This window comes from Plecotus auritus, assembly GCF_963455305.1.
Source record: "Plecotus auritus genome assembly, chromosome: 3".
NCBI lineage: Eukaryota > Metazoa > Chordata > Mammalia > Chiroptera > Vespertilionidae > Plecotus > Plecotus auritus.
This window is the reverse complement of record NC_137772.1, coordinates 210,157,935-210,179,195: the sequence shown is the minus strand read 5'-3', so window position 1 is coordinate 210,179,195 and position 21,261 is coordinate 210,157,935. Positions and strand designations below refer to the sequence as shown.

At 39.8% G+C, this 21,261-nt stretch overlaps 1 protein-coding gene across 2 annotated transcripts in view; it reads left to right on the top strand.

The window, feature by feature from the left end:
* IKBIP (IKBKB interacting protein) overlaps positions 1–21,261 on the top strand; it is a 28,518-nt gene that overhangs the window by 6,048 nt on the left and 1,209 nt on the right. Inside the window, exons 2-3 of one of the 2 annotated variants that reach the window (XM_080659594.1) lie at positions 8,226–8,343; positions 12,805–14,301. In XM_080659594.1, the coding sequence (XP_080515720.1) occupies positions 8,226–8,343; positions 12,805–13,641 (955 nt within the window). In that variant the 3' untranslated portion in view covers positions 13,642–14,301. The remainder of the gene's footprint in view (positions 1–8,225; positions 8,344–12,804; positions 14,302–21,261) is intronic. The other variant, XM_080659595.1, reaches the window with a different exon arrangement.

The following is a 21,261-nucleotide window of genomic DNA, read 5'->3' as shown; positions in this document are numbered from 1 at the left end:
AAACGAAAGAAATGGAGGAAAACAAACGATTGGATATAGAATTCAAAACCACGGTTATAAGGCTTTTCAAGAATATCCTAGAAAAGGCCAATAAATATAACGAGACCCTCGAAGATATGAAAAAGGACCAACTAGAAATTAAACATACACTGACTGAAATAAAAAATATTATACAGAGACTCAACAACAGACTAGAGGAACACAAGAATCAAGTCAAAGAATTGAAATACAAAGAAGCAAAAAACACTCAACTGAAAAAGCAAAAAGCAAAAAAAAAATCCAAAAAGTTGAAGATAGTGTAAGAAGACTCTGGGACAACTTCAAGCGTACCAACATCAGAATTATGGGGGTGCCAGAAGAAGAGAGAGAGCAAGATACTGAAAACCTATTTGAAGAAATAATGACCAAAAACATCCCCCACCTGGTGAAAGAAATAGACTTACAAGTCCAGGAAGCGCACAGAACCCCAAACAAAAAGAACCCAATGAGGACCACACCAAGACACATCATAATTAAAATGCCAAGAGCAAAAGACAAAGAATATTAAAAGCAGCAAGAGAAAAACAGTTAATTACCTACAAGGGAGCACCCATACAACTGTCAGCTGACTTCTCAACAGAAACTATGCAGGCCAGACGGGAGTGGCAAGAAATTTTCAAAGTGATGAATAGCAAGAACCTACAACCAAGATTACTCTTCCCAGCAAAGCTATCATTCAGAATTGAAGGTCAGATAAAGAGCTTCACAGATGAGAAAAAGCTAAAGGAGTTCATCACCACCAAACCAGTATTATATGAAATGCTGAAAGGTATTCTTAAAGAAGAGGAAGAAGAAAAAAGTAAAGAGAAAAATTATGAACAACAAATACATATCTATCAACAAGTGAACCTAAAAATCAAGTGAATTAAAAACCTGAGGAACAGAATAATCTGGTGAATATAATAGAATCAGGGCCATAGAAAGAGAGTGGACTGATAATTCTCAGGGGGAAAGGGGTATGGGGGGTTCAGGAAGAGACTGGACAAAAATCATACACCTATGGATGAGGACAGTGGGGGGGAGGTAAGGGCAGAAGGTGGGGTGGGAACCGGGTGGAGGGGAGCTATGGGGGGGAAAAAGAGAAACAATTGTAATAATCTGAATAAAGATTTATTAAAAAAAAAAAAAAGCCTGTCTAGGAGCTTTGTAAATAAGAACCTATTTAATCTGTACAACCCTATGAACTCAGTAGTAGTATCCCCTCTTGACAGATGAGGAAACTAGCAAAGATAACTTTAGTAGCTTGCCCAGAGAGGTTATACAGCTAGTAAATGGCAGAGCCAAAGTTGCCCAACTCCACACTCAACTAGTATTAATAAGAGGCAAGGGCCCTAACCGGTTTGGCTTAGTGGATAGAGCATCAACCTTCGGACTGAAGGGTCCCTGGTTCGATTCCGGTCAAGGGCATGTACCTTGGTTATGGGCAGCTAACCATGAAAAAAACAAAACACATACAAATTGTCATCAGAGATGATATTTCCACTAACATGGCAGTGTTCTTCAAGCTTTTGCTTAATATTGAAGAGAAGTGCAGAGATAAACAACATTAAAAAATATTTACTAAAATGGAAAATCCTAATGTATTATTGTAGTGGATCAACCTTCACAAAAAGTCCTTTTTATCATAATGAGTTTATTCTGAATAAACACACTGATGTACAGCATAAATCTATGAGGTAACACTGGAGTGATGAATGATAAAACTAGTCCTTGAAATTAGACGTATTTCTTTAGAATGGTCTCTATCCTTGGTCTGCTGGTCCCAGATAAGCCTATATGCTGAAAAGAACCTCTTAAAAGCCAAGAATGAAACAGCCAATCGAAAGAGAATTAAGTCTACATATCGATCTTTAAAAATTAAGATAATGGCGTTTTCTAATAACCAGAAGTTTTGTTTAAAAGTTCATATTAGCCCTAATTGGTTTGGCTCAGTGGATGGAGCGTTGGCCTACGGACTGAAAGGTCCCGGGTTCGATTTCAGTCAAGGGCATGTACCTTGGTTGTGGGCACATCCTCAGTAGGGGGTGTGCAGGAGGCAGCTGATAGATGTTTCTCTCTCATCGATGTTTCTAACTCTCTATCCCTCTCCCTTCCTCTCAGTAAAAAAATCAATAAAATATATATATATTTTTAAAAAGTTCATATTAGCACATTCAGTGTTATAGAATGGATGGGAGCCATCACTAAAATAAATTTATTTCAGCCCTAACCAGTTTGGCTCAGTGGATAGAGCATCGGCCTGCGGACTCAAGGGTCCCAGGTTTGATTCCGGTCAAGGGCATCTACCTTGGTTGCAGGCACATCCCCAGTGGGAGGTGTGCAGGAGGCAGATGATTAATGTTTCTCTCTCATCGATGTTTCTAACTTTCCCTCTCCCTCTCTGTAAAAAATTAATTAAATATATTTTAAATAAATAAATAAATGTATTTCATCTGACATTGTACACATTTGTTTAAAAAGTCTGGGAGAGCTGAAGATGGCAGCATAGGTAAACACCTGAACTTGCTGCCTCACACAACCATATCAAAACTACAACTAAAAGACAAAATAGATATCGTCCAGAACCATGGATAAGGCTGGCTGAGTGGAAGTAATACAACTAGAAGGAAAGAGAAAAGCGCACTGAGACTGGGAGAAGGTGCAGAGGCACGCGTGAAACAAGCTGGCAACTGGGTACATTGTTGTCTTTTTCAATCGGGAGGGAGATACAAGCTCCTGACTGCTCTGAACTCCAGTTCCGGGTGAGACTCTGGGGACCCAGACTCATATGGGGAGAAACTGGACTGTCTGGCATCGGGCCGGAACACGAGGGCAGCTTTCTCTCAGAGGTGCTTGCAGCGATCATTGTTCCTGCACAGCGCCACAGGACACAGAGACCCAGGGACCTCTTAGGGGCAGGGCTGACGGTCAGCCATTGTTGTTTGCTCCCCCATAGTGATTCCCTGAGACCCCACCCCACCCAATTTACAACCCCACCCAAGCTGTGCGCAGAGGCTCTTACATATGAATGGCCTGGCCTTTTGCAATCTAAAACCTAACAAACTGCAGCTGGGTCAGAGAGTCCAAGAGCTTCCAAAAGAAGACCCAAGGCTCCGCAGCAGCTTGCATTGCTTCACAGCTGGGCCTCATCTGGGCACCTTCAAACCCCAAACAAGGAGGAGGAATCTGCAGATCTCTCTGTAGCTCCTGCTGGGTGGCCTCAGGCAGTAGCTGACTTTGCACCTCCTTGGAGATCCAAGAGTCAGTGGTCAGAGTGGGACCATCCAGATTACAACTCTTAACATCCATAAGAGACACACTCGGGGCAGACTCAGTGAGCATCAAAGCCCCACTGAAACAAGTCCTTCCCCTTAAGGGTGTCTCCAGCACAGAAGTTCTCCCATTGAAGACACAACTGGTTCTCACAGCCAATTGGCCTGGAGGTCAAGTCCTCCCAGTGATACCAACAGCAATCAAGGCTTAACTACAATAAAACTGTGCACACAGCTCACAAAGGGGTGCACCAAGAGTGTCTGCCTCAGGTAATTAGGGAGGCTGAGCCACTGGGCCCTATAGGACACCTAGCACACAAAGCCACTCTATCAACACAGGGAAGCAGCCAAAATGCAGAGACAAAGAAACAGGTCGAATGACAGAAGTGGAGGAAAGCAAACTACTGGATATAGAGTTCAAAACCACAGTTATAAGGTTACTCAAGAATCTTCTAGAAACCTCCAAGAAATTTAGTAAGGCCCTCAAGGATATGAAAAAGGACCAATTAGAAATTAAGCATACACTGACTGAAACAAAGAATAACATACAGAGATCCAACAGCAGACTAGAGGATCCCAAGAATCAAGTCAAAGACTTGAAATATGAAGAAGCAAAAAACACCCAACCGGAAAAGAAAAAAGAATCCAGAAATATGAAGATAGTGTAAGGAGCCTCTGGGACAACTTCAAACATACCAACATCAGAATTATGGCGGTGCCAGAAGAAAAGAGAGAGCAAAATATTGAAAACCTATTTGAAGAAATAATGACAGAAAACTTCCTCCACCTGGTGAAAGAAATAGACTTACAGTCCAGGAAGTGCAGAGAACCCCAAACAAAAGGAATCCAAAGAGGACCACACCAAGACACATCATAATTAAAATGCGAAGGCAAAAGACAAAGAGAATATTAAAAGCAGCAAGAGAAAAACAGTTACCTACAAGGGAGTACCCATACGACTGTCAGCTGATTTCTCAATAGAAACTATGCAGGCCAGAAGGGAGTGGCAAGAAATATTCAAAGTGATGAATAGCAAGAACCTACAACCAAGATTACTCTACCCAGCAAAGCTAACATTTAGAATTGAAGGTCAGATAAAGAGCTTCACAGATAAGAAAAAGCTGAAGGAGTTCATCACCACCAAGCCAGGATTACATGAAATGCTGAAAGGTATTCCTTAAGAAGAGGAGGAAGAAGAAAAAGGTAAAGATAAAAATTATGAACAACAAAGTAACAACAAATACATATCTATCAACAAGTGAATCTAAAAATCAAGTGAATAAAACTGATGAACAGAATAAACTGATGAATATAATAGAATCAGGGGCATAGAAAGGGAATGGACTGACAATTCTTGGGTGGAAGGGGGTGTGGGGGTTGTGGAAAGAGACTGGACAAAAATTGTACACCTATGGATGAGGACAGTGCGGTGGTGGGGGAGGGCAGAGAGTGGAGTGGGAACCGGGTAGAGGGGAGCTGTGGGGGGAAAAGAGAGGAACAATTATAATAATCTGAACAATAAAGATTTATTTTTTTATTGTTTAAAGTATTACATATATTAGTACATATATCTCCTTTTTTTTCCCCCATTGACCTTCCCCCAGCCTCCCCTATCCCCTGTCGCATGCCCTCATCCCATCCCCCCAGTGTCTTGTGTCCATTGGTGTGCTTATATGCATGCATACAAGTCCTTTGGTTGATCTATTTCCCTCCCTCCCCAACACTCCCCAGCCTTCCCGCTGTAATTTGACAGTCTGTTCAGTGCTTTACTGCCTCTGTATCTATCTTTATTCATCAGGTTATAATGTTCTTTATTTTCCATTAATGAGTGAGATCATGTGGTATTTTTCTTTCATTGCCTGGCTTATTTCACTTAACATAATGCTCTCCAGGTCCATCCATGCTGCTGCAAATGGTAATAATTCCTTCTTTTTTTATAGCAGCGTAGTATTCTATTGTGTAGATGTACCATAGTTTTCTAATCCACTCATCTGCTGATGGGCATTTAGGCTGTTTCCAAATCTTAGCTATGGTGAATTGTGCTGCTATGAACATAGGGGTGCATATATCCTTTCTGATTGGTGTTTCTAGTTTCTTGGGATATAGTACTAGAAGTAGGATTACTGGGCCAAATGGGAGCTCCATTTTTAGTTTTTTGAGGAAACTCCATACTGTTCTCCACAGTGGCTGCACCAGTCTGCATTCCCACCAGCAGTACACGAGGGTTCCTTTTTCTCTACATCCACGCCAGCACTTGTTGTTTGTTGATTTGTTGATGATTGCCATTCTGACAGGTGTGAGATGGTACCACATTGTCGTTTTGATTTGCATCTCTCGGATAATTAGTGACTTTGAGCATGTTTTCATGTGTCTCTTGGCCTTCCTTCTGTCTTCTTTCGAAAAGATTCTATTTAAGTCCGTTGCCCATTTTTTTATTGGATCATTTATCTTCCTTTTATTAAGTTGTATAAGTTGCCTGTAGATGTTGGAGATTAAACCTTTATCAGTGATAACATTTGCAAATATGTTCTCCCATACAGTGGGCTTTCTTGTTTTGTTGATGGTTTCTTTTGCTGTGCAAAAGCTTTTTATTTTGATGTAGTTCCATTTGTTTATTTTCTCTTTAGCTTCCATTGCCCTAGGAGCGGTATCGGTGAAGAAATTGCTTCGGCATATGTCTGAGATTTCTCTGCCTGTGGATTCCTCTAGTATTTTTATGGTTTCCCGTCTTATGTTTGAGTCCTGTATCCATTTTGAGGTTTTTTTTGTGTATGGTGTAAGTTGGTGGTCTAGTTTCATTTTTTTGCACGTATCTGTCCAATTTTCCCAACACCATTTATTGAAGAGACTGTCTTGACTCCATTGTATGTTCATGCCTCCTTTGTCAAATATTAATTGAGCATAGTGGTTTGGGTCGATATCTGGATTCTCTATTCTATTCCATTGGTCTATATGTCTCTTCTTGTGCCAGTACCAGGCTGTTTTTAGAACAGTGGCTTTGTAATACAGCTTGAAATCTGGTATTGAGATCCCACCTACTTTGTTCTTCTTTCTCAGGATTGCTGTGGCTATTCAGGGTCTTTTTTTTATTCCAGGTGAATTTTTGGAGAGTTCTTTCTAGGTCTGTGAAATATGCTGTTGGTATTTTAATGGGGAGTGCATTGAATGTATAGATTGCTTTGGGTAGTATGAACATTTTAATGATGTTGATTCTCCCAATCCATGAACATGGTATGTTCTTCCATCTGTTTACGTCTTCCTCTGTCTCTTTTTTCAGTGTCCTGTAGTTTTCCGCGTATAGGTCTTCTACCTCCTTAGTTAAGTTTATTCCTAGGTATCTTAATTTTTTTGGTGCGATGGTAAATGGGATTGCTTTTTTAGTCTCTCTTTCTGTAAGTTCACTATTGGTGTATAGAAATGCCATAGATTTCTTGGCATTAATTTTGTATCCTGCTACATTGCCGAATTCATTTATTAAGTCTATTAGTGTTTTGATGGAGTCTTTCGGGTTTTTTATGTACAATATCATGTCATCTGCAAATAAGGACAGCTTTACTTCTTCTTTTCCAATTTGGATGCCTTTTATTTCTTCTTCTTGTCTAATTGCAATGGCCAATACTTCCAGTACTATGTCGAACAGGAGTGGTGAGAGTGGGCATCCCTGTCTTGTTCCTGTTCTTAGGGGGAATGGTTTTAGTTTTTGCCCATTGAGTATGATGTTAGCTGTGGGTTTATCATATATGGCTTTTATTATGTTGAGGTATGATCCTTCTATTCCCAACCCCCTCTAGGCTTTGTCTGGTTATCAGATACCTTTCTGTCTTCATAAGGAGCAGTCACGCCAGAGAACTTAGCACAGAAGATCTGTGACCTGTGAAGGAAGCACCACTCCTCAGTCTTGCCTTGGGGCTCAGTAGTGCATATGCTGCAGCATTTCCAAAGACGCTGCATTCTTTTTGGTTTTTTTTTAAATAAATCTTTATTGTTCAGATTATTAATATGATAGAATAACTTGATTGAAAAATGACTAGCTATGTCATGCTACTATTCTTTTTTTCTTTTTATTGTTGACAGCATTACAGATGACCCATTTTCTCTCTTTTTGCCCCTCTCCTCCCAACCCTCCACTGCTTTTTGATGCCTCAGATACACAAAGGATTTCAACTGCTCCTCTTTCGGATCCCAAAGAATTGAGTCAAAGTAGATGGACCAGAATGGTACTAGATTCGAAGCATGTCTTTTGTGCTTGCTCATTTCAAGTTCTAAACACACAACAGCCCATTTATAGTTTTTAAGACTCGGATAACTTTTTCATGCTTCTACCCTGTACTATCTGCCAGATGGAAAAACACTCCAATTTTAGGACATCCAAAGTACATCAATATGACGTGTATTTCTTATTACAAACAATTGTATATATGATACACCTTGCACTGCATATGTGTTCTATTGTCACTTTAACAGTGACTCCTGTGTTCATCCGTTTTGAGTCCGGTTATTTTGTAACTTCTAATCACCATCATGTCCTCTTCCTTCCACTCCACTGCTTGCTTTTTTTTTTTCTCTTCTACATTTTAATTTAAAAATGCTTTTTTTTACATAGGCAGAATAGTAGAGATCACATATTTTTTTCTAAATAATTCATTATTCCTTCCTTCAAAATATTCTGCATACATCTATTACAACTGTCACACCGTCTTGCTCACTGAGCCAGCTGTGAACTTGAAGAGGGGTAGTTTCACTCATCTTTGCATGAGTAGTACCATTAAACCACTACCTACCTAAATGTTTATTGAAATAAACTAATAAAAGCTGCCACTACCCATACCAGAACTTGTCATCCTTACCAGAAGTGGGTATAAAATACTCCTTTAAAATTCAGACTTAAATAGATACGAATTAGGTGAGATAGTGATTTTTTTTTTTCTTTTTCAGGTTTGTGTTTCAACAATCGGAAAAGTTTGCAAAGGTGGAAAACCAATACCAGTTACTGAAAATAGAAAACAACGAATTCCAAGGGCTGCAAAGTAAAATCAGTTTAATTTCAGAAAAGGTAATTATTAATTGGCTTATTTGGGAAGATTTTTTCCATTTTCCTTCCTCCTATCATCATTCTGCCCCAGTTCATAAATTCCTTTTTCCTGCCTTTTAAACAATGCTATTTTAACTCTCACAGGTCTCCCTACCTCTTTACATTCTCCCTTCAATCCAATTTAGACTTAAATTACATTTTGAAAGGTAAATAATTTTTTATAATACAACTACTATTATTGTTTGAAAAGACTAACATGCTCATATTGAGGTGACCTCAGTTTTCTATTTAAATATCAAGTGTAGCTGAAACCGGTTTGGCTCAGTGGATAGAGCGTCGGCCTGCGGACTGAAGGGTCCCGGGTTCGATTCCAGTCAAGGGCATGTGCCTTGGTTGCGGGCACATCCCCAGTGGGGGGTGCGCAGGAGGCAGCTGATCAATGTTTCTCTCTCATCGATGTTTCTAACTCTCTGTCCCTCTCCCTTCCTCTCTGTAAAAAAATCAATAAAATAAATAAATAAATAAATAAATAAATAAATAAATAAATAAAAAATAACTATCAAGTGTATATACTTGATATTTTGATATAAAATTAGAATAGGAAAAGCATTTGTTGGGCAAAGTTTCATTGGTGTTTTATTCTTTACTTTCTGATTGGTAAACATATATATATATATATGTGCATATAAGACTGATTAACCTAAAAATAAATATTGATTGTGTAGCCAAATGAAAATTGAAATCCAGGTCTTTGTTGTGTTTCTTCAAGCTGCAGATGCAGATGCATTATTTCTGTGATTCTTAGAAATGTGCAACAGATTTAAAAAATGTTAACTACTACACTTCTCAGGAGAGGGTCTGCTGTAATCATTGAGGCATCTGTGGGCCTTGCCTGGCTACTGGGGACCAAGGTATCATTGGGAAACATACCTTGTTTGTTCATTTCTTCATGTGCTAAATCTTTACTTAAGTCATAAGGTAGACAGGACTTGTGTCTGTCACCAGGGTGAGCAAGAATGTTATAAAAATAAACAGGGAAAAAAAAATAGAGGGTCTGATTTCTTGCAGCTTCATGCACAAAATGGGCATATATTCTGGGAAGGTAAAAGCCTTGGATGAAAATCATACATCCCTTTGAACATGCCAGGGGATTGAATGTGAGCTTAGGGGCCTCTGGGAAGAAGATGCAAGAATTGGTATTTTGATGTAGAGCTCAAGTTAGAATCTGGTTATAATTGTTGGAGGCTCCTCTCATCAGGGGGAAGATGATAGAAAAAAAAATGGCAGGCAACAGAAACTGAATGTGCTTAAAAGCTATGGAAAGCAAATTTTGAAGAAAGATTTCCTTTTTAAATGAAATATTTGGTAGCAAATAAAATGCTTTTTAAAGAAGATTTTTTTTAAATATTAAAATATATCCATATATATAAAAGCCTAATATGCTAAGTATCCAACCTATTGGTCTACCGCTCGACCAGTCACTATGATGTGCACTGACCACTAGGGGGGCAGTTGCTCTAACCAGTAGGTTAACTTGCTGCTGGAGTCTGGCCAATTGGGACTGGGCGAGATGGGCTGGGCATACCCTGGAACCCTCCCAGGAACCCTCCCAGGATCCCTCCCCGACCAGCCGGCCCCCATCAGCCCCGATCGGGACTGGGCAAGACGGCCCCAATCAGCCTCAATTGCCGGCCAGGCTGAGGGACCCCACCCGTGCACAAATTCATGCACCAGGCCCCTAGTATTATCATAGGATCCAAAAAATATTCAGTCTTTGCATAGCTCTTTCTCTCCCAGTCTGCCTAGGAGTAGTTTAACAACAGCTGCCTTCTCAAAAAGCTGATCCTCATGGCTAGCGTAATGCAGTAGGAGGAAAAAACAACTAGATCTGGACTCCCATCACAATTACATCATCACCTCAGAAAAAAATCACCTTAATTCCTCTTGGCCTCTGTTTCCTCGTTTAGTAAATGAGAATAACAAATGTTTTATAAGGATTAGATGAGCTACAACGCATATGTAAACTCGTTGAAAACTTTCAAGCAGTGATAAATTTAAGGTATTAGCTCTCTTAAAAAAAAATGAAAAACTATTAGAATATATTGGCAGCCCATAAATGATAGCTGTTGTGGTATACTAGTCACTATATATGTGTTTGCAGATTAAATCTTGAGACCTTGTTATCCTTTTGAACTTTTGGGGACTCTTGAGATATACGCCTCAGGGTATAGTGATGCTCTGATGAACAGTCCAGGTAGGAAGTTACCTTTGGGTAATTGCTGCTAACAAGACAGCTAAACCTAGCAGTATTACCAATGTACAAGTATTTCTCAAAATTGGCTTTTAAAGGAACTTGTATTATGGCTACATGTGTGCACTGAAGATAATTTGTAAACAAGGTTTCGAAGTGGTCCTATTGTATTATTCAGTGGGGTTGCACATTGCTCCCCGCTGTCACCTGGAACTGCTTCAGGGATGATGGGGGTGGGCCCAGAAGGTTGATGGCCATTCTTCTTTCGTTTTTTTAAATAAATTTTTATTGATTTCAGAGAGGAAGAGAGAGACAGAAGCATCAATGATGAGAGAGAATCATCCATCAGCTGCCTCCTGCACGCCCTCCACTGGGGATCGAGCCCGCAACCTGGGCATGTGCCCTGACTGGGAATCAAACCGTGACCTCTTGGTTCATAGGTCGACGCTCAGCCCCTGAGCCATGCCGGCTGGGCACCATTCTTCTTCCTAAATATCAGCAAACATGTTCTGTATACCTCGAGATACGGGAACTACAAAAATGTACAAGATGTGCTCTCTTCGCCTAAGGAATTTAGAAGCTGTCCTATCTTCACTGTCTCATTCATCAGTCTGTTAAGGGGTCAGATTTCCAAGTCACTTCCTAAGCCTTTCCTCATTGAGATCCAGACTTCTAACCTCTCCTTAAGCTTCCATTCTCCTGTGCTAATTCTGTCATAACACAAATCATAATCTACTGTGATTTGGTTGTTGTTAATTGACTCTTTTACTGATCTTTAGGCTAATCACAGTGTCTTGTATCTCTATATCTCTATATCTCTATATAATAATGGAACAGAGGACACTCAATAAGTCTTTTTGGAACTCTAGAATATACATCATAAAAGATCCAAAACTCTCTCTCCCCTGCCAAAAACTATACTATAGCTATAATTTTTGTCCAGTGTCTAGCACAGGTCTGGCACAGAGTGAACACTCAAAAATTCTTGAATCATGTGTGCTGAATGCCAAATAGGTGGCAAATACATAATACAGTATGTGCTGCTGTACAGAGGTTCAGGCTGTCAGACTAGGGTTATGGGAGAATGCTGCACTGAAGAGCTGAGATCTGAGCCTTGAAGGAAGGACAGAACTCAGCTAAGCAAAGAGGAGGGAAGACAAGCATATAACCTTCTATAAAGAGGTTATAGAATTTGGGACTTGATCCTAGAAAACATCCAATATTTTAGGAAACATATTGTACCATGATATACATAGCAGTTTCTAAAAGCTTAATCTTACTGTAGTGTGTAGGATGATTTAGAGAGGAAGTAATTAGAAGCAGATACTAGATAATGCTTCTAGAATACTTTCCTTGATCATCAAAGTCTCGTTTGGGTGCCCCATGTAGGTGCTTCCACAGTTCTTCCCCTATCATAGCGTATATAGACTTGGCTTTCACCCCAATTACACTAAGCTGCTTAAGGGCAGAATTGTATCTTGAACAGTATTAAGTCTTCAACACAAGGCTGCAAACATTTGATAAATTAATATTTATTTCTAGTCCTTCCTGTGTCTCTAAGGCTATCTTTGTGAGTGTAGACTAAGGCGCACAACCTGGTCTATCTATGTTCTGGACACATATGAGGACATGCCAGGAGCTTACCATAATTTACAGATATTTAGGACACTTTACTATTTGACATAGTTGTCTCACTAAACTGGTTTTTTCTTCATTTTTCCTTCGTGATATTTTTAAGATTTGATTCTGGTACCTTCTCCACAAAGGTTGGTCAACCAATTTTTTTTTTTTTTTCAGGCAGAAACTCTTCCACAATCATTGGATTTAGAAAAGTGAACAAATTTTATAACTAACTTACAGTTTCTTAAAAATCCAAATAACCCTAGAAATAACAAAGTTGTTTTCCATTGAAGTAAAAAAAAAGAAAGAAAAGTGCTATCCTTCAGGCTCCCTTTAGCATTATCTTTCAGTTGAATATCCCTCCATGAAAATGTGCGAATATTTAGGATTATAAGTTCAGGTATATTTCTCAGCCATAGTGCTAATCTATTAAATTTAAATACATTAAAACAACGTTAAATTAATAAATGTTTTTGCCAGTATGGCTCTGATATACTTGGTATTTTAGACATCTTCAGAATTTGAAATTGGCGCATAAACTATTAAAGTATGTTTTCCTAATATAAAAGTTATTAAGTAGCCTTGGGAATTGTTTTGTGTTATAAATGCAGCTTGAGTCTACTGAAAGTATCCTGCAAGAAGCTACATCATCCATGTCTTTGGTGACCCAGGTTGAGCAGGAAGTATCCAGCCTCCAGCATATCATGCATGACATTCAAATTAGTGAAGAGATGCTCGCTCAAAAGATGCAAAGCCTTAATGAGAAATTCCAAAATGTCACAAATTTCTGGGAGAGAAGCCTGGAAGAAATGAATGCTAATACAGACACTTTCAAATCAGAATCAAAGCATATGCATTTGCAAGTGACTGTTCAAATTAACTCAGCTGAACAAGGAATAAAGTTGCTCACGGAAAGGCTAAAAGATCTGGAAGACAGCACACTCAGAAATATCAGAACAGTGAAAAGACAAGAAGAAGAGGATCTTCTGCGAGTCGAGGAGCAGCTGGGCTCTGATGCAAAAGCAGTTGAAAAGTTAGAAGAGGAACAGCATGCTCTCTTGGCCAGAGATGAAGACCTGACTAATAAGCTTTCCAACTACGAACCCAAAGTTGAGGAATGCAAGACACATTTGCCAACCATTGAAAGTGCAATTCGCTCTGTGCTCAGAGTCTCTCAGGATCTGATGGGGACAGAAAAGAAAATGGAAGATTTAACTCTTCAGATGTTTAACATGGAAGATGATATGCTGAAAGCAGTATCTGAGATCATGGAAATGCAGAAAACTCTTGAAGGACTTCAGTACGACAACAGCATATTAAAGATGCAAAATGAACTGAACGTTCTGAAAGGAAAAGTTCATGACTTTATAGTATATTCGAGTGCAGGAGAAAAGGGAACTTTAAAAGAACGTAATCTAGAAAATAAAGGAATTGATAGTGACCTTTAAATGCACTACATTTATTCTGATGAACCATATTATTATACATCAATTTATTAGTTCCATGCTTTTGTGTTACTTTGATATGTCTCACTTACCCTACATTATTGGAAAAGAAGTGAGCTGTCCACAGAAATGTGTTATCCAGACAATCAAAGCTTATATCTAAGCAATACAACTTATTCCATTTTAATCATTTTAAATAGAAATAATTCTAAAGTATATACATATATCTCTACTTTTTAAAAAGCAATATCCTTAATATTTTTCATGTTTTTCTAATAATTAATGGTCATTATTATGAATTTCACCCATTGGACCCAAATATATTAATATCTCTAGTAGCTAATGAGGGGTGTTTACCTCCTCACTAAGTGACCCCAGTTTGCTATTTTTCAAACCTTATGTCTACTTCTAATATCTCTTCTGTCACCTGAAAAGGTGACCCACTGACCTGTTACTGTCAGGTGCGTCAGTGAAGTGCCAGCCTCAGCCAGGCCTTCATTTCCTTTGTAATTTACTACAGGCTAAGAATCCAGACCACAGAGTTCATAGGAATTTTGTTTATTAAAAAAATAACTTGCCCAAGAGCAAGATTGCGGTAATTTGCTATGCATTAATATGCACTTTTTGAAAACTATGGAGCCTTGGAAATGCTTTTACTTTTTGGTAAGGTTCTAAACTGTGTTATAGATACTTGTAAGAATCTTTAAATAAGAGTAATATAGAGTGAGGCAAAAGTAGGTTTACAGTTGTGAGTAAGCAAAAGTTTATTCTTGTATTATTATTTATTCATTATTGTATTATTTTCCATACAAACAACTGTAAGCCTACTTTTGCCCCACCCATATCATTGTGGGGTTTTTTTGTTTTTTAAGGTTTTTCCTAGGAATGCCGTGTGTATGCTTTGAAGTATGGACTTTTGGACTATCTCTGTATAGCTGGGCTTTTTATTTTTTTTAAAAAAAGGTTCTGACTGTGTTACAGACTCCTGAGTTTGCTAGATACAGGATGTCTAGGTAAATTACTCTATCTAGAACATACACCAATAAGCCTGTGGCCTGTTTTAAAAAGGAAAAAGCAGCAAAACGAGAAATGAGAGCCAGCCTGCCATCTCCTTAACTCTCCAGCCTCACCACTTTCCACTCCTTCCCTCTCTCCCTGCTCACACCTTTACTCTAATTTTTCACCTAGAATGCTCCCTCCTCTCCTTGAGGGTTTTTTTTTTTTAAGCAGCTATGGAAAGTTTATATATATATATATACATATATATATATATATATATATATATATATATATATATATATATATATATATTTTATTGATTTCAGAGAGGAAGGGAGAGGGGGAGAGAGATAGAAACATCGATGAGAAAAAACCATCGATCGGCTGCCTCCCGCACACCCCTTACACGGTGAGGGGGATCGGCCGCAAACCGGCATGTGCCTTTGACTGGAATCAAACCCGCAACTCTTCAGTCTGCAGGCCGACACTCTATCCACTGAACCACGCTAGCTAGGGCTTGGGGGTCTTTCTTAACCCTCCACTGCCCCTCCTGTGTAAAACTGTAAACTCCCAACTCCCTGTCCCCCTAAGAAACTTTCTATGTTACTTACTTTAACTATAATCCCCAATATGAGTTCTAGGAATGCAAGGATTTATCTGTTTTGTTCACTGATACATCCCCAAGGACCAGAACAGCCCGAGTTACCTGACAAGAGTACAGTAAATATTTGTGAATTAATGTTATTCACTTAAGAGATGTTTGCTGGGCAGCTGGCCCATGCCAAGTTTGCTAAAGCCCAGGTAAGTAAGACACTGTACTGGCCTTGAATGCACCGGATGGAGAACTGACCGTGAACAAAATGTGCATCACAGGACTGCAAACTAAGGCCACAGGCAGACGTGCCAAATGCCCCGAGGATGAGGCCTCTGCTTCCCCTTTCTGGGGACCAGTTCAGCTTCCCACCATCTCGCAGCTCTCCAGGCATCCCCTCCACTCGCCTTCCCCAAGCCTGAGCAGTTTCTTTCCCATCCAGAGGTGCAACCTTCAGCCTCTTCACACAGGCACAGGATTTGTGAAACAAATTTAAAAGGTTCTGCTTGCCCAGATGGTATGGCTGAACCTATGCACCAAGAAGTCAACCATCGATTCCCAGGTGGTCAGGGCACATGCCCGGGTTGTGTGCTCCATCCCCAGTAGAGGACTTGCAGGAGGCAGCTGATCAATGTTTCTATCTCTCCCTTTCCTTTCCTCTCTCTAAAAATCAATAAAAACATATTTTTTTAAAAAAATAAAAGGCTCTGCCCTCTCTCCTTTGACTCAGGGCCACTCCCCACAGTGAGCCAAGTACACAAAAAATAAAAATTTAAAAAAGAGAAATAATGACAATTAGGGAAATTAAAAGTATGTCATTATTTTAAAGAGTCCCCAAACTAATTACCCAACCAGATTTGTTTCACATAGTGATTTATTTTACTCAAAATTACATAATAGGGTCACAAGGAATAAGACAGGCATACTAGGGTGATTAAGCAGAGACCTAGCCGTATTTTTCTAATAACAATAATCAGAAATGTGCAGGATTGGGGGAGCACATGAGACTTTTATTGGTAAGCTGGTACATTAAGAGTGTCCAAACTTGGTGTTGGAAACTGAGACAACTGTATATGGAAGTACTATTCTTGTTGATTCTTGCCAATAACCACTGTAGTCCCTTTTTGTAATGCAGTTTCAGTGGAATTAAGCACAAACAACTTGAAAGCAATCAGTTACAAAAGGTAATGTGGTCAGGTAATTGTACTATGTAAATTTGCACATTTTGGGGAAAATCCCAAATAAGTTCTACGGTGGATAGCTGTGGGTCATAAAAATGGAAGAGTCTTTCTATTGAAAGTCACAGCATTAATTTCTGGGATCTTAACATTAAATTCCTCGAGTTCTGAATGTCTAAGTTCTTGTCTGTGTGCACTGACATAATTGTATTTGTTTTTATTTTCATTCTAATAAAATAGATTATAAAGTTAGCTGGAGTTTGTTCTTTCAACCTCCATCCTGTCAGAGAGATGTGATCTCTTGTATTCTTCATTTCCATTTACTTAATTTTTTGGCCTATCACCATATTTGATACATCATCATGATTTTTTTAAAATATATTTTTGTTGATATCAGAGAGGAAGCGAGAGGGAGAGAGATAGAAACATCAATGATGCGAGAGAATCATTGAACGGCTGCCTCCTGCACACCCCAGTGCCCTTTCGGGGAATGGAACCATGACCTCCTGGTTCTTAGGTCAACGCTCAACCGCTGAGCCATGTCAGCCAGGCACTTTGCATGTCTTTTTTTTTTTTTTTTTTGTCTTTTTTTAATTGAGTTTATTGGGGTGACATTGGTTAATAAAATTATATAAGTTTCAGGGGTACAATTCTATAATACATCATCTATATATTGTGTGTTCACCACCCTAAGTCAAATCTCCTTCCATCACCATTTATCCCCCACTTATCCTCTCCTACCTGCTCCCACCCCCCTTTTTCCCTGGTAATCACCATACTGTTGTCTGTGTCTATGAGTTTTTGGTGGTGTTGTTTTTGCTTAATCCCTTCACCTGTTTCACCCAGCCCCCCTAACTCCTCCCCTCTGACAGCTGTCAGTCTGTTCTCTGTATCTATGAGTTTGTTTCTATTTTTTTTTTTTGTTAGTTTATTTTGTTCATTAGCGTTCTCACCACAGCTTTGCTAACTATAACCCATTTTACAAATGAGGACATAGATAGAAAATCAGCAAGATTAGGACTTTTGCAAACAAGCTTTTGGGTCTGTCCAACTTCAGAGGCCACTGTCCTCACACTATTCGATGCAACCCGCTGCTGTTCAACCAGGGGAGGGGAAAAAATCACGAGGAACCTGTCAGTAGAACTACCCTGAGGATTCAAAAAGCTGTAATTCAGCCAAACTTGGTGGTAGCCAAATAACGACTACTGTGTCGCTATTAAACTAGACTGTGAGTCACTCAAAAGTTGTAACTGTGACCTAAAATTGTTTGGGCCTTGGGCATAAGAAGGAATTAAACAATGTTTAGGGAAGAGTGGGAAAGCAGCAGAGAAGAAAGGACCAAGTGTGTGTTCTTGGGCACTTGATTTTGAGGTTGTTTTTAATTTGTAAAATGAGGGAATTGTACCAAATGATATGATTCCTTCTGGCTTAAAGTGGTTTTAAATTTTAGAGACATTTTCCAGGTCGTTTAGTGCAGTTCAAAGATCCTTTAGCACAGTGGTCGGCAAACTGCGGCTCGCGAGCCACATGCGAGCAGTTTGCCGCTCTGTTGATGAATGAGTTTGCAGACCACTGACCTAGACTCTCGATTCCAATAATTACAGGCTGTTGTTGTTCCTTGTGATTAAGTCCCTATCCCAGTGGTCGGCAAACTCATTAGTCAACAGAGCGGCAAACTGCGGCTCACGAGCCGCATGTGGCTTGCGAGCCGCAGTTTGCCAACCACTGCTTTAGCAAAGTTTTTGGAAAGCCAATTGGACCCAGAAATCATTCCCTGGAACCATGTTGTTATGTTTGTAGATCCAGACAATATTTGTCATTGTAGGACAATCTAGCTTAGTACCTTGCATCCTATATAATAAAGAGCTAATATGCAAATGGTTGTCACACCCTTGTGAGGCTGAGCCGGGGAACCTGAGGCCGCACCCCCCACCTGGCGCCAAGCTGGGGGGACTGAGGCTGCGGCCCCCCTCCTGGCAAGGCTTGACGGGGATGGGGCCGGCCGGGTCTGGGTCTCACGCAATTTCAAGGTGTGCGCAGGTGGGCGGGGTCTTGATTCTGGGTCCCCCAGTGCGCACCAGACAGGAGGGAGATTTTCATATACATTTTACTAATTTTCTTTCTTCTCTGACACTTCTATTATAGAGAAAGGGCAAATAGCAATATTAAAATATTTCCTCTAATTAATTCCCTTTTAATGTGCACAAATTTCATGCACCAGGCCACTAGTCTATATAATAAAAGCCTAAGCAAGCCGGAGCTGGTTTGGCTCAGTGGATAGAGCACCGGCCTGTGGACTGAAGGGTCCCAGGTTCGATTCCGGTCAAGGGCATGTACCTTGGTTGCAGGCACATCCCCAGTGGGAGGTGTGCAGGAGGCAGCTGATCGATGTTTCTCTCTCATCGATGTTTCTGGCTCTCTGTCCCTCTCCCTTCCTCTCTGTAAAATATCAATAAAATATATTTAAAAAAAAAAAAAAAAAGCCTAAGCAACCGTTAAGGTGGAACGACCAGAATGACTGGTCACTATGATGCACACTAACCACCAGGGGGCAGACACTCAATGCAGTACCTGCCCCGTGGTGGTCAGTGTGTTCCCACAGAGGGAGTGCCGCTCAGCCAGAAGCCAGGCTCATAACTGGCGAGTGCAACAGCGGTGGCGGGAGCCTCTCCCACCTCCATGGCAGCACTAAGGAGCAGCAAGCTGAGCGGTAAGGAGCAGCAAGCAGGCAAGCAGTAAGGAGCAAGGGGTCCCGGACTGCGAGAGGGATATTCCCCAAGGGGTCCCAGACTACGAGAGGGCACAGGCCAGGCTGAGGGACCGCCCCCCCCCCCGCATGAATTTCATGCACCGGGCCCCTCTAGTGTGTGTGTATGTATGTATGTATATATATATATATATATATATATATATATATATATATATATATGTATATATATATATATATATATATATATATATACACACACACACATATATATAAAACTTGGTAAATATTCAAATTATTGGCTGAATCTTTTGAGCTGCTACTGATAGACTCTCCTCGTCTTCTGTACATCCTAAGTAGCTTAAGCAAGCCATAAGTAATTTTTAGAAATAATTCAGTAAAACAATTATTAGACCATTTCTACAGTGTATCAAGTTTATATTTTAGTAAAGGTCAGTGGAAGTTCTTAATAAATTGCTTTTGTAAGCTACCAAGTAAAACAAAGAGGCTGCCGAAACCGATTTGGCTCAGTGGATAGAGCGTCGGCCTGCGGAATGAAGGGTCCCGGGTTCGATTCCGGTCAAGGGCATGTACCTTGGTTGCGGGCACATCCCCAGTGGGAGGTGTGCAGGAGGCAGCTGATGGATGTTTTTCTCTCATCTATGTTTCTAGCTCTCTATCCCTCTCCCTTCCTCTCTGTAAAATATCAATAAAATATATTTTTAAAAAAAAACAAAAAAACAAAGAGGCTTACTAACAGCTTCTTAATGATCTAATCCTTTAAGAATAAACTTAGCTCTTTCCGAGATGTCTTAATTATATGCTATTAAACAACATTTACAGAGTAGATACATTAATAAATGACAACCTAGTAATGAAAATAAGCCATCTCTTTTCACCCTTGGGGATCTTCTGTTTCAGTGAATACACTTTATTGCAAAACTTTCCCGTGGTTTTGCAATCACTACTCGATTTCCTTCCCATTTGTGGCTGTCCCTTATTGCCATAGTTGCAATGACATTTTCACAATCTAACTTCTCTATTAATAAAAGGGGGGTGGGTGGGAGGGGCACCTCCCCCACCAATAATTAATGAAGCATAAACCTATTGAGGAAAAAAATTCTAAAATATACAAACATATGTGATGGGGCAATTGGGTTGCTGCTTTGAATTAATTAACTGTTCTGCCCCATTTCAGCTTTCTGTTTCTATGCAACTACATAGCTGCTCCTTAGTCTTCTTTTTTTTTCAATTCTCACCTAAGGATATTTTTTCCATTGCTTTTCAGAGAAAGTGGAAGGGCATCCTCAAAGGAGGGAGAGAATCATTGATGTGGGAGAGACACATCGACTGGTTGCCTCCTGCACACACCACTGCCAGCAACAATAACAACTTGAAATGTTGCCAGGCACTCAAAATGTACATCAGCTAATGTGTCCAAGTTAAACCAAAATGACAGTTCAGAGATATCAGTATACAGTGGATGGTGGGGAAGGACAATGGCATTGAAACATACAAGAACTAAGAACCACTTGTATTTGGAACATGGAATTTTAGAACCATGGAGATAGCTTTTGTTTATTTGTTGTTTTGTTTTTCACATGTATGTCTTCTCTACTAAACCAGTAAACTGAATTGAGGCCACAGCCTAAGCTGTACTCATCTTTATGTCTCTCATACCTGGCATGCCTAATAACATACTAGGAATTTAAGAATTAGTTAAATTGAATTATTTAAGATAGTTAGATACCCCAGAAAATTATTCATAAAAGTAATAGGACAATAAGTGTATTTAAAGTGTCTTGGACATTCATTCTGGCACTTGTTATAACTACACACAACTTACGTCTCAGAAGTTATAGTGCCTTCTTTGACCGCCTCCCCCCCCCCGCCCCCCAATTCTACCAGTGCTCATCTAGAAGGCTCTTCCCTTCTCCAACAGTGGAAAAATAAGTCACTATCATTTAGCTCATTTTGTCACTGTACAGAGGATTGATAGTACAAAAATAACTGAAAATGTCATTCTCAGTAACAGTTTATATTTCCTTCATGTTTTCCTTCTTATTCATTAGTAATACACTTAATACATCTTTTACCAAATGCTTTCCAGAGGAGCAGGGAAATTATGGTTAAAACTAACGTAAAAT